At 39.6% G+C, this 14,129-nt stretch overlaps 1 protein-coding gene across 1 annotated transcript in view; it reads right to left on the bottom strand.

Annotated features, from left to right (window-relative positions):
- LOC128645268 (keratin, type II cytoskeletal 8) overlaps positions 1 to 14,129 on the bottom strand; it is a 98,608-nt gene that overhangs the window by 33,288 nt on the left and 51,191 nt on the right. Inside the window, exons 3-4 of the mRNA XM_053698122.1 lie at positions 9,647 to 9,707; positions 4,324 to 4,419 (exon numbers count right to left, since the gene is read on the bottom strand). Of these exons, the coding sequence (XP_053554097.1) occupies positions 4,324 to 4,419; positions 9,647 to 9,707 (157 nt within the window). The remainder of the gene's footprint in view (positions 1 to 4,323; positions 4,420 to 9,646; positions 9,708 to 14,129) is intronic.

Raw genomic sequence — 14,129 nt, 5'->3', positions numbered from 1 at the left:
ATATATTGAGGTCCAAGAAATGTATCACAGTCTTACTATACTCCAACTTAAATCATATGGGACAGTCCATGGAGTTCAAACATGACACCCACTGCTCCAATTTAACTGTACTACCCCCCCACACCAAAAACACATCATCAATGTAACTTACATAGTATCTGATGTGGGGGGTGGGTAAATGGTTTCATGGCCAATTGTTTGTACCAAGCCATGTAAAGATTAGCATATGTGGGTGCCATGTTTAAACCCATGGCTGTCCCAGAGAACTGTAAATAATAATCCTGCTCGAACCTAAAAAAGTTATTTTCAAGGCATAAAGTTAGCAACTCACAGAGAAATTCAATAGGGGGTCCCTCATATAGAGGGTTTCCAGTCACCATGGACCTGACAGCTGCAACACCTCCCTCATGGGGAATGGAGGTGTATAGGCTGTCCACATCCATGGTGACGAGAAAAATATGGTTACTAAGTAAAGTGAGTAATTTGATTGCCTTTAAGAACAAAAAACAAAGCACCAGGATAAACGCGTATACAGATGGTTGTATGGTAAGGATGAGGTCCCTAATAGATTTAGATGTAGAAATATACGTGCTAAAAACACCTTAAGTATTGTAGACACCAGTGGGGGTGAATCATCTGGTAATGAGAACGTGGAAAATGATACCAATACTAAGGGGCCATCCAATCAGTCACAATCTTTTTCTGGTGTTGCTACGAGGTCCACGGCCAAACCACCGATATCTATAGATCAAAAAGAACTAGACGGCCGCATATCAGGAGAGGGGGACATAAATCGCAAAAAACAACAGAAAAAGAAATGAGTATTGTATTTAACTTAAGTAGTAGATCCCTCAGTGATACAGAGATCTCAGTTTTAAATCGTGGGTTGTCTTTTGTACCTGCCCCTAAGTGTGATATATTCAACACTTTTGTTGATATTCATAAGCTGCAAAGGCAGCTCAAGTTGAAAGAACACTTTAGAAGTAACGCAATAACGACACCCTCTGTATTTAAAAAAACCATCAGCATTTGAACCCACTAATACACATCCATCAATAAAGAGCTTTACACGAATGTTATGTCATGATGTGAAAAATACACAATTTTATGCCACTTGTCCTAATTTGAATAAAGAAGAGCGACTGGATATTAAAAATTTAAGTAATGACAGTAGCATAATCATCTGCCCGGCGGACAAAGGGGGGTCCATTGTCATACAAGACTATGCAGATTATAGAACTGAAGCTTTAAGGCAACTATCAGACACCACAGTATATATAAAATTAAAAGGAAATCCCACAGTGACCTTTAAGAGGAATTTAAGTAATGACAGTAGCATAATCATCCGCCTGGCGGACAAAGAGGGCATAATCATCCGCCCGGCGGACAAAGGGGGGTCCATTGTCATACAAGACTATGCAGATGATAGAACTGAAGCTTTAAGGCAACTATCAAACACCATGGTGTATATAAAATTAAAAGGAAATTCCACAGTGACCTTAAAGAGGAATATTGATGAGTATGTGAATAGGGGTTATGAATCAAGATTGGTATCTGAACAAGAGGTTGATTTTTTTAACAACTGACCATCCTAAAACCCCTATACTATATTTGCTGCCTAAAGTGCACAAGACCCTAAAGACTATGGGTCTGCCAGGGATTCCCTTTTGTCTAGCCTGGCCATATATATATATATATATAAACTTTCACCTTCAGCAAGTGGTGAAGAGTACTCCTACGAATTTACAGGATTTACCCAGTCTAATTATAACGTTAAGGGGATATAATGGGCTACGGGCCAGTGACATCCTCATCACCATGTATGTGGACAGTCTATACACCTCCATTCCCCATGAGGGAGGTGTTGCAGCTGTCAGGTCCATGGTGACTGGAAACCCTCTAAATGAGGGACCCCCTATTGAATTTCTCTGTGAGCTGCTAACTTTATGCCTTGAAAATAACTTTTTTAGGTTCGAGCAGGATTGTTATTTACAGATCTCTGGGACAGCCATGGGTTCAAACATGGCACCCACATATGCTAATCTTTACATGGCTTGGTACGAACAATTGGCCATGAAACCATTTACCCACCCCCACATCAGATACTATGAAAGTTACATCGTTAATGTGTTTTTGGTGTGGGGGGGTAGTACAGTTGAGTTGTAGCAGTGGGTGTCATGTTTGAACTCCATGGACTGTCCCATACGATTTAAATTGGAGTATAGTGAGACTGTGATACATTTCTTGGACCTTAATATATATAAGGTTAATGCCTGTGATGGATGCTCTTTTGGCACATCGTTGTATACGAAGCCAACTGACCGGAATTCTTTATTAGAAGCAAGAAGCTTCCATCCCAGGCATCAAAAGATGGGGATAGTCACTTCACAACTCACAAGAGTCATTCGTAACAATAGTGAGGTACCCACTATGATGGAGCAGCTTGCAGAGATGGAGAAAAACTAGTGATGAGAGGTTATGATGATGAGATGGTCCGGACCACCAAGGAAAGGTTGTTAAGTGCCCCAAAGGGAAGGAACCATATGAAACCCAGTGAAGGTACCCAGCAATTGAATTTTGTGACCACATATACCCCTACATGTGAGGTGCTGAGGAAATCAGTACAACAGCATTGGTCTCTTCTTGAGTCAGATCCATCACTTCCATTTCATATGATGAAGCCACCATGGATGGTATACCGGAGAGTGGATAATCTGAGGGATTTATTAGTGAAAACCGATCCAACTGAGTGTTATCTTAAGGACACCTGGCTGAAGACCTCAAAGAAGGAATGCTTCACATGCGGAAGTTGTGTGACGTGCAACAGCATGATGAGAGGCCAGTCATTCCAACACCCCCATACTAACAAACGTTATGCTATCTGCCACAAGTTAACATGCACAAGCACGCATGTATATACATGTTAATCTGTTCATGTTCTTTGGTGTACATCGGCAAGACAGTAACAAGCTTCAGAGACAGGATGGCCAATCATTGTTGCACCATTCGGGAGGCCCTCAGCAAGGGGGATTCAGAACAACCAGTGGCATGCCACTTCGCCAAACATAATCATGGCATATCAAGCCTTAGATCAATGCTGATTGACCATGTTCCTCCTCTAGCCAGGGGTGGCAATAGAGCCAAAAAGCTGTTGCAAATGGAAACAAAATGGATCCATACATTTGACACTTTGGTACCAAGGGGGCTAAATACCTTCCTTGATTTCGGGCCATTCTACACTAAGTGACTGATGCCTGGGTTAACACATAACCTCACAGGAGAAAGAAATTACCCGGTGTGGATCCACATGGATTTTCGTTCAAGTGTGGTACCCACAGGTTTCTATCTATACTCCTGGAGACATGAAGGGGGTAAAACTGTAATGCATATTTAGATAGATGAATTCTTCTATGGTTGTTCTGTATGATACAAATGGTCAACATGTATATATATTTTTTAAGGGATGTATATAGTATAGATAAAGTGTGTTTTTATTTTTTAGGGTTATAATCATCCTCTTTGGAATGGGACCTAGTGAGTGCACTGAGTAAATTAGCAGCGAGTGACATGTTTAGTAGTCATTGATTAGTGATAGTATAACACTATTTGATAATACGCTATGTACTATGTTTCACTTCGCTACTACTATACACTGTTGTGCATAAATCATCTCTTTCATCAGATTCATCCACCTTTGATTGAAAACCCTGAGAGTGCATTCTTTGTTCTTGACTATTCTATGCTGGTCTGCACCCAGGTGGTTGATCTTGGAGGGAGGATTTTTCCCCCTGTTATAATATTATATATATATATATATATATATATATATATATATATATATATATATATATATATATAAAATATTTTTGGCTAATAATTTTTGTTTGGTTAAAGCATACAAAGTTTTTAGTTTCAAAATGTCTGAAGAACCCACGATTGCCCCACAAGCAGTGGTAGTTTAATAGTACCAAAGGGGGGTGCCCTCAAGGAGAACCTAAATGGATAAGAATGGAACCTAAGCAGTTGTGATTAATTTCTCATTACATTTTTTTTAGCACCAGAGGAGTTAGACAATGGCTAAATAATTTGGGTGAGGAAAGGTCTTAGCATTTTGTAAGTGCATATTTGAAGTGAAAAAGAATTGTATCAATTATTAAAGAGAGGTTAGTGCAAGTGTAAGGGTATTATTAAAAGATAACATAGATTTTGTCTTAATATATATGTGGAATATTATCTAAGCAAACACATGGCAGACCATATGCACATTCCTTTCTATAATAAAGCCTATAAAAAAGCTTTATAATTCTACGAATTGAATCATACCTCATCATACAACTGCTTAAGGTAGTCTATCTCATCAGTCAGATTCTCTAGTTTGGATTCATTGTCCACCTTTTGTAGATATGTGTCATCCAGATCCTGAGAAATAAAAAGATATGTGTCACTTTCACCATATCTCACGTGTCATAGCAAAAGGGTTAATCAAAAGGAATAGGGAGAAAGATACACTGTGAGATTTGTAAGACATTTAGGCCTAGATTTAGAGTTCGGCGGTAAAAGGGCTGTTAACGCTCCGCGGGTTTTTTTCTGGCCGCACCATAAATTTAACTCTGGTATCGAGAGTTCAAACAAATGCTGCGTTAGGCTCCAAAAAAGGAGCGTAGAGCATTTATACCGCAAATGCAACTCTCGATACCAGAGTTGCTTACGGACGCGGCCGGCATCAAAAACGTGCTCGTGCACGATTCTCCCATAGGAAACAATGGGGCTGTTTGAGCTGAAAAAAAACCTAACACCTGCAAAAAAGCAGCGTTCAGCTCCTAACGCAGCCCCATTGTTTCCTATGGGGAAACACCTCCTAAGTCTGCACCTAACACCCTAACATGTACCCCGAGTCTAAACACCCCTAACCTTACACTTATTAACTCCTAATCTGCCGCCCCCGCTATCGCTGACCCCTGCATTACACTTTTAACCCCTAATCTGCCGCTCCGTAAACCGCCGCCACCTACGTTATCCCTATGTACCCCTAATCTGCTGCCCTAACATCGCCGACCCCTATGTTATATTTATTAACCCCTAATCTGCCCCCCACATCGTCGCCGACACCTGCCTACACTTATTAACCCCTAATCTGCCGAGCGGACCGCACCGCTACTATAATAAAGTTATTAACCCCTAATCCGCCTCACTAACCCTATCATAAATAGTATTAACCCCTAATCTGCCCTCCCTAACATCGCCGACACCTACCTTCAATTATTAACCCCTAATCTGACGACCGGAGCTCACCGCTATTCTAATAAATGGATTAACCCCTAAAGCTAAGTCTAACCCTAACACTAACACCCCCCTAAGTTAAATATAATTTTTATCTAACAAAATAAATTAACTCTTATTAAATAAATGATTCCTATTTAAAGCTAAATACTTACCTGTAAAATAAATCCTAATATAGCTACAATATAAATTATAATTATATTATAGCTATTTTAGGATTAATATTTATTTTACAGGCAACTTTGTAATTATTTTAACCAGGTACAATAGCTATTAAATAGTTAAGAACTATTTAATAGTTACCTAGTTAAAATAATAACAAATTTACCTGTAAAATAAATCATAACCTAAGATATAATTAAACCTAACACTACCCTATCAATAAAATAATTAAATAAACTACCTACAATTACCTACAATTAACCTAACACTACACTATCAATAAATTAATTAAACACAATTGCTACAAATAAATAAAATTAAATAAACTATCTAAAGTACAAAAAATAAAAAAGAACTAAGTTACAGAAAATAATAAAATATTTACAAACATAATAAAAATATTACAACAATTTTAAACTAATTACACCTACTCTAAGCCCCCTAATAAAATAACAAAGCCCCCCAAAATAAAAAATTCCCTACCCTATTCTAAAATACAAATATTACAAGCTCTTTTACCTTACCAGCCCTGAACAGGGCCCTTTGCGGGGCATGCCCCACGAATTTCAGCTCTTTTGCCTGTAAAAAAAAACATACAATACCCCCCCCCAACATTACAACCCACCACCCACATACCCCTAATCTAACCCAAACCCCCCTTAAATAAACCTAACACTACCCCCCTGATGATCTTCCTACCTTGTCTTCACCATGCCAGGTTCACCGATCCGTCCTGGCTCCAAGATCTTCATCCAACCCAAGCGTGGGCTAGACATCCACTGAAGAAGTCCAGAAGAGGGTCCAAAGTCTTCCTCCTATCCGGCAAGAAGAGGACATCCGGACCGGCAAACATCTTCTCCAAGCGGCATCTTCTATCTTCTTCCATCCGATGACGACCGGCTCCATCTTGAAGACCTCCAGCGCGGATCCATCCTCTTCTTCCGACGACTAGACGACGAATGACGGTTCCTTTAAGGGACGTCATCCAAGATGGCGTCCCTCGAATTCCGATTGGCTGATAGGATTCTATCAGCCAATCGGAATTAAGGTAGGAATTTTCTGATTGGCTGATGGAATCAGCCAATCAGAATATAGTTCAATCCGATTGGCTGATCCAATCAGCCAATCAGATTGAGCTCGCATTCTATTGGCTGTTCCGATCAGCCAATAGAATGCGAGCTCAATCTGATTGGCTGATTGGATCAGCCAATCGGATTGAACTATATTCTGATTGGCTGATTCCATCAGCCAATCAGAAAATTCCTACCTTAATTCCGATTGGCTGATAGAATCCTATCAGCCAATCGGAATTCGAGGGACGCCATCTTGGATGACGTCCCTTAAAGGAACCGTCATTCGTCGTCTAGTCGTCGGAAGAAGAGGATGGATCCGCGCTGGAGGTCTTCAAGATGGAGCCGGTCGTCATCGGATGGAAGAAGATAGAAGATGCCGCTTGGAGAAGATGTTTGCCGGTCCGGATGTCCTCTTCTTGCCGGATAGGAGGAAGACTTTGGACCCTCTTCTGGACTTCTTCAGTGGATGTCTAGCCCACGCTTGGGTTGGATGAAGATCTTGGAGCCAGGACGGATCGGTGAACCTGGCATGGTGAAGACAAGGTAGGAAGATCATCAGGGGGGTAGTGTTAGGTTTATTTAAGGGGGGTTTGGGTTAGATTAGGGGTATGTGGGTGGTGGGTTGTAATGTTGGGGGGGGGGTATTGTATGTTTTTTTTTACAGGCAAAAGAGCTGAAATTCTTGGGGCATGCCCCGCAAAGGGCCCTGTTCAGGGCTGGTAAGGTAAAAGAGCTTGTAATATTTGTATTTTAGAATAGGGTAGGGAATTTTTTATTTTGGGGGGCTTTGTTATTTTATTAGGGGGCTTAGAGTAGGTGTAATTAGTTTAAAATTGTTGTAATATTTTTATTATGTTTGTAAATATTTTATTATTTTCTGTAACTTAGTTCTTTTTTATTTTTTGTACTTTAGATAGTTTATTTAATTTTATTTATTTGTAGCAATTGTGTTTAATTAATTTATTGATAGTGTAGTGTTAGGTTAATTGTAGGTAATTGTAGGTAGTTTATTTAATTATTTTATTGATAGGGTAGTGTTAGGTTTAATTATATCTTAGGTTATGATTTATTTTACAGGTAAATTTGTTATTATTTTAACTAGGTAACTATTAAATAGTTCTTAACTATTTAATAGCTATTGTACCTGGTTAAAATAATTACAAAGTTGCCTGTAAAATAAATATTAATCCTAAAATAGCTATAATATAATTATAATTTATATTGTAGCTATATTAGGATTTATTTTACAGGTAAGTATTTAGCTTTAAATAGGAATCATTTATTTAATAAGAGTTAATTTATTTCGTTAGATAAAAATTATATTTAACTTAGGGGGGTGTTAGTGTTAGGGTTAGACTTAGCTTTAGGGGTTAATCCATTTATTAGAATAGCGGTGAGCTCCGGTCGGCAGATTAGGGGTTAATAAGTGTAGGTAGGTGTCGGCGACGTTGTGGGGGGCAGATTAGGGGTTAATAAATATAACATAGGGGTCGGCGATGTTAGGGGTAGCAGATTAGGGGTACATAGGGATAACGTAGGTGGCGGCGATTTGCGGTCGGAAGATTAGGGGTTAATTATTTTAAGTAGCTTGCGGCGACGTTGTGGGGGGCAAGTTAGGGGTTAATAGATATAATACAGGGGTCGGCGGTGTTAGGGGCAGCAGATTAGGGGTACATAAGTATAACGTAGGTGGCGGTCGGCAGATTAGGGGTTAAAAATTTTAATCGAGTGGCGGCGATGTGGGGGGAGCTCGGTTTAGGGGTACATAGGTAGTTTATGGGTGTTAGTGTACTTTAGGGTACAGTAGTTAAGAGCTTTATAAACCGGCGTTAGCCAGAAAGCTCTTAACTCCTGCTATTTTCAGGCGGCTGGAATCTTGTCGTTAGAGCTCTAACGCTCACTGCAGAAACGACTCTAAATACCGGCGTTAGGAAGATCCCATTGAAAAGATAGGCTACGCAAATGGCGTAGGGGGATCTGCGGTATGGAAAAGTCGCGGCTGTAAAGTGAGCGTTAGACCCTTTAATCACTGACTCCAAATACCAGCGGGCGCCCAAAACCAGCGTTAGGAGCCTCTAACGCTGGTTTTGACGGCTACCGCCGAACTCTAAATCTAGGCCATATTTTGTAGCTTACGTCAGATATTGCTTGTTAGATATTATAATTTGATGGATAAAAAGGAAAGTGGATGTTGTTGTTGAGTACGGAATAAGCCTAAGGGGCATATTTATCAAGCTCCGTATGGAGCTTGAAGCCCCTTGTTTCTGGCGAGCCGTCAGGCTCGCCAGAAACACAAGTTATGAAGCAGCGGTCTAAAGACTGCTGCTCCATAACCTGTCCGCATGCTCTGAGGAGGCGGACAGACATCGCCGCCGAATACGATCAGGTTAATTGACACCCCCCCTGCTAGCGGCCGATTGGCCACGAATCTGCAGGGGGCGGCGTTGCACCAGCAGTTCACAAGAGCTGTTGGTGCAATGCTTAATGCGGAGAGCGTATTGCTCCCCGCATTCAGCGAGGTCTGTCGGACATGATGTTGGATCATGTCCTACAAACCTTTCATAAATAGGGGCCTCTGAGTTGACAGAATAAAATATAAATTTATTTGAAACATTAGTTCATTTTTTAAAGTATCATTTTAATTTACAGTATTATTCATATAATAGCATGATGTGTATCTGTGTATCTTATCACCTATGATGTCCTTGATAATGATGTCATTTATAATGTTGTAGGAGATCTCATGTGGGAAGTCAGCATGACTTCAGCAACATGAGAGTGCAAACTTTTTACTTTAAACTTATAATACAAGCTCAACTCTCTGAGCGCAAAAAAATACTTCTTGCGGTTTTTAACACTTAAATGCCAACACAAGCTACTGCTCCACTCGTAAATTTAGCCCTAAATGTGTTCTAGTTGAGATTATGTGTTATGTCAATAGGGATGTTACTGATCATTTTACAGAAATCTCCCTTTTTTGGAATGTTTTTACTATGAATTTTTGTTTTGTTAATAGAAATATATGGCAAAATGTAATCGCTTGGGCACAACACATTTTTAAACAAAGTGTTGTAGCTAGAATATTATCTCAAGAACTAATAAAGAGTAAGTAAGTCATACAAATGATGCACCTTCTTTGTAAGCACAAAGTCATTTTCCAGTTGATTACGTCTGTTTATTTCATCTTCATACCTGCAAGAACAAAGTTTAAAACATCACTCTACAGTGCAGGATAGATGGACATCTTTTCCATAATGGTGCTAATTACATTATAAAATATTTATTTATATATATTTGTATGTTTTAAATGTCTATAAATCCATTAAAGGGACAGTCAATACTTGACTTGATAATCCTTTTATTACCCATTTTTCAGTTTTGCATAACTAAAACAGTTATAATAATACACGTTTTACCTCTGTAATTACCTTGTGTCTAAGCCTCTTAAAACTGCCCTCTGATTTCAGTTCTTTTCACAGACTTGCATTTTAGCCAATCAGTGCTGACTCCTAGGTAACTTCACATGCATGAGCTCAATGTTATCTATATGACACACATCAACTAATGCCCTCTAGTGGGGAAAAACTGTCATAATGCATTCAGATTAGAGGCGGCCTTCAAGGTCTAAGAAATTTGCATATGAGCCTACCTACTGTATGGTTAGCTTTCAACTAAGAATACCAAGAGAACAAAGCAAAATTGGTGATAAAAGTAAATTCAATTCAATAGAATGCTAGGTCAATTCTATTGGCTGATCCAATCAGCCAATCGGATTGAACTTCAATCCAATTAGCTGATTAAATTAACCAATCAGATTTTTCCTACCTTAATTCCGATTGGCTGATAGAATCCTATCAGCCAATCGGAATTCAAGGGACGCCATCTTGGATGACGTAATTTAAAGGAACCGTCATTCGTCGTTAGTCGTCGTGCTGGAAGGATGCTCCGCGTCGAATGTCTTCAAAATGGAGTCGCTCCTCGTTGGATGGATCAAGATAGAAGATGCCGCTTGGATGAAGCCTTCTCCCGGTCCGGATGTCCTCTTCTGCCCGGATAGGATGAAGACTTCTGCCGGTCTAGATGTCCTCTTCTGGCCCATCGGATGAAGACTTCTGGACGGATCGGATGACCACTGGTGCCCGGCTGGGTGAAGACGGCTCAAGGTAGGGTGATCTTCAATGGGGTAGTGTTAGGTTTTTCTAAGGGGGTATTGGGTGGGTTTTAGAGTAGGGGTGTGTGGGTGGTGGGTTGTAATGTTAGGGGGGTATTGTATTTTTTTTACAGGTAAAAGAGCTGATTACTTTGGGGCAATACCCCGCAAAAGGCCCTTTTAAGGGCTATTTGTAATTTAGTATAGGGTAGGGCATTTTATTATTTTGGGGGGCTTTTTTATTTTATTAGGGGGCTTAGATTAGGTGTAATTAGTTTAAACTTCTTGTAATTTTTTTTATTTTCTGTAATTTAGTGTTTATTTTTTTTTCGTAATTTAGTGTTTGTTTTTTTCCGTAATTTAGTTTATTGAATTTAATTGTAATTAATTGTAGGTAGTTTATGTAATTAATTTAATGATAGTGTAGTGTTAGGTGTAATTGTAACTTAGGTTAGGATTTATTTTACAGGTAATTTTGTACTTATTTTAGCTAGGATGTTATTAAATAGTTAATAACTATTTAATAACTATTGTACCTAGTTAAAATAAATACAAAGTTGCCTGTGAAATAAATATAAATCCTAAGCTAGCTACAATGTAACTATTAGTTATATTGTAGCTATCTTAGGGATAATTTTATCGGTAAGTATTTAGTTTTAAATAGGAATAATTTATTTAATTTTGTTAAATTGATTTATTTTAAATTAAATTATATTTAAGTTGGGGGGGTATGGTTAGGTTTAGACTTAGGTTTAGGGGTTAATACCTTTAATATAGTAGCGGCGACGTTGGGGGTGGCAGATTAGGGGTTAATAAATGTAAGTAGGTGTTGGCGATGTTAGGGCAGGCAGATTAGGGTTTAATAAAATTTAACTAGTGTTTGCAAGGCGGTAGTGCGGCGGTTTAGGGGTTAATACATATATTAAAGTGCGGCGATGTCCGGTTGGCAGATTAGGGGTTAATAATTGTAGTTAGGTTAAGTTAGGGGGGTATGGTTAGGTTTAGACTTAGGTTTAGGGGTTAATACCTTTAATATAGTAGCGGCGACGTTGGGGGCGGCAGATTAGGAGTTAATAAATATAATGTAGGTGTCGGCGATGTTAGGGGCCGCAGATTAGGGGTTCATAGGTATAATGTAGGTGGCGGCGATGTCCGGTCTGCAGATTAGGGGTTAAAAATTTTTATTATAGTGTTTGCGATGTGGGGGGGCCTCGGTTTAGGGGTTAATAGGTAGTTTATGGGTGTTAGTGTACTTTGTAGCACTTTAGTTAAGAGCTTTATGTTCCGGCGTTAACCCATAAAACTCTTAACTACTGACTTTTAAATGCGGTAGGAGCCTTGACAGGAGAGGGTCTACCGCTCACTTCTTCCAAGACTCGTAATACCGGCGTTAGGCAAGTCCCATTAAAAAGATAGGATACGCAATTGACGTAAGGGGATTTGCGGTAGCCTCGAGTCGCGGAAGAAAATTGAGCGGTAGACCCTTTCCTGCCTGACTCGTAATACCAATGGGCGTTAAAAAGCAGCGTTGGGACCTCTCAACGCTGCTTTTTAAGGCTAACGCCAAACTCGTGATCTAGCCAATGGTTTCTTATACAGTCATCTTACTTTCTTATGAAATATGTTTTTTAAAATGTTTATTAGATGGTGTTATTATGAGTGTAAGTGTACCTTGTAATGTATTTTGGATGTGTTTATGGAACTTTTTAGTTTCACAAAACAGTTAACCAGAGCTCTGAGGATGTGGCAATTATTGTAGCGTAAATCGAAATTGCTTTTACTTTCAACTCGTAACAGCGGTAAACATGACGAGCGCAAACACCAGCGATAAACCCCTTATTGCTCGAACACAACTGTTAGAGCTCCACCCGCAATCTGACCCTTATTGTCCTTTTTTTTTCAAGTCTTCTGAGGGGCAGGTAAATTTTAAAAGGCTCATTTGCCTCTGTGCATTACAAATATGACCTTGAAAGAAGCTACTTCTTACTGTGTTACAGGCAGCCAAGGATGGTCTGCTCTATGTATGTTATTCTTAGCTACTGGGTTAAAATCTTATACTACTGGACACTTAAATCTCCAGTTTTTTAAAGTCCATTGCTATTAGCTAAATATAAAAGACCCCCTATGTCTAAATGCATTAAAATATGGAGCAGAACGAAGTGACGGGTAGCCAAGTGGGTAAAATTACTTCTGTTTATATGTGTGTTACTGGCGGCCATAGGGTAAAGTTATTGCTCAGTTGTGAAAAAACATAATTTATGCTTACCTGATAAATTTATTTCTCTTGTAGTGTATCCAGTCCACGGATCATCCATTACTTGTGGGATATTCTCCTTCCCAACAGGAAGTTGCAAGAGGATCACCCACAGCAGAGCTGCTATATAGCTCCTCCCCTCACTGCCAAATCCAGTCATTCGACCGAAACAAGACGAGAAAGGAGAAACCATAGGGTGCAGTGGTGACTGTAGTTTAATTAAAATTTAGACCTGCCTTAAAAGGACAGGGCGGGCCATGGACTGGATACACTACAAGAGAAATAAATTTATCAGGTAAGCATAAATTATGTTTTCTCTTGTTAAGTGTATCCAGTCCACGGATCATCCATTACTTGTGGGATACCAATACCAAAGCTAAAGTACACGGATGATGGGAGGGACAAGGCAGGAACTTAAACGGAAGGAACCACTGCCTGTAGAACCTTTCTCCCAAAAACAGCCTCCGAAGAAGCAAAAGTGTCAAATTTGTAAAATTTTGAAAAGGTGTGAAGCGAAGACCAAGTCGCAGCCTTGCAAATCTGTTCAACAGAGGCCTCATTTTTAAAGGCCCAGGTGGAAGCCACAGCTCTAGTAGAATGAGCTGTAATCCTTTCAGGGGGCTGCTGTCCAGCAGTCTCATAGGCTAAGCGTATTATGCTCCGAAGCCAAAAGGAGAGAGAGGTTGTCGAAGCTTTTTGACCTCTCCTCTGTCCAGAGTAAACGACAAACAGGGCAGATGTTTGACGAAAATCTTTAGTAGCCTGTAAGTAAAACTTCAAGGCACGGACTACGTCCAGATTATGCAAAAGACGTTCCTTCTTTGAAGAAGGATTAGGACACAATGATGGAACAACAATCTCTTGATTGATATTCCTGTTAGAAACCACCTTAGGTAAAAACCCAGGTTTGGTACGCAGAACTACCTTGTCTGAATGAAAAATCAGATAAGGAGAATCACAATGTAAGGCAGATAACTCAGAGACTCTTTGAGCCGAGGAAATAGCCATCAAAAACAGAACTTTCCAAGATAAAAGTTTAATATCAATGGAATGAAGGGGTTCAAACGGAACTCCCTGAAGAACTTTAAGAACCAAGTTTAAGCTCCACGGGGGAGCAACAGTTTTAAACACAGGCTTAATCCTAACCAAAGCCTGACAAAATGCCTGGACATCTGGAACTTCTGCCAGACGCTTGTGCAAAAGAATAGAC

This window comes from Bombina bombina, chromosome 1, assembly GCF_027579735.1.
Source record: "Bombina bombina isolate aBomBom1 chromosome 1, aBomBom1.pri, whole genome shotgun sequence".
Classification (NCBI taxonomy): domain Eukaryota; kingdom Metazoa; phylum Chordata; class Amphibia; order Anura; family Bombinatoridae; genus Bombina; species Bombina bombina.
Note: the sequence above shows the minus strand (reverse complement) of the source record. Positions and strands in the feature narration are given on the sequence as shown.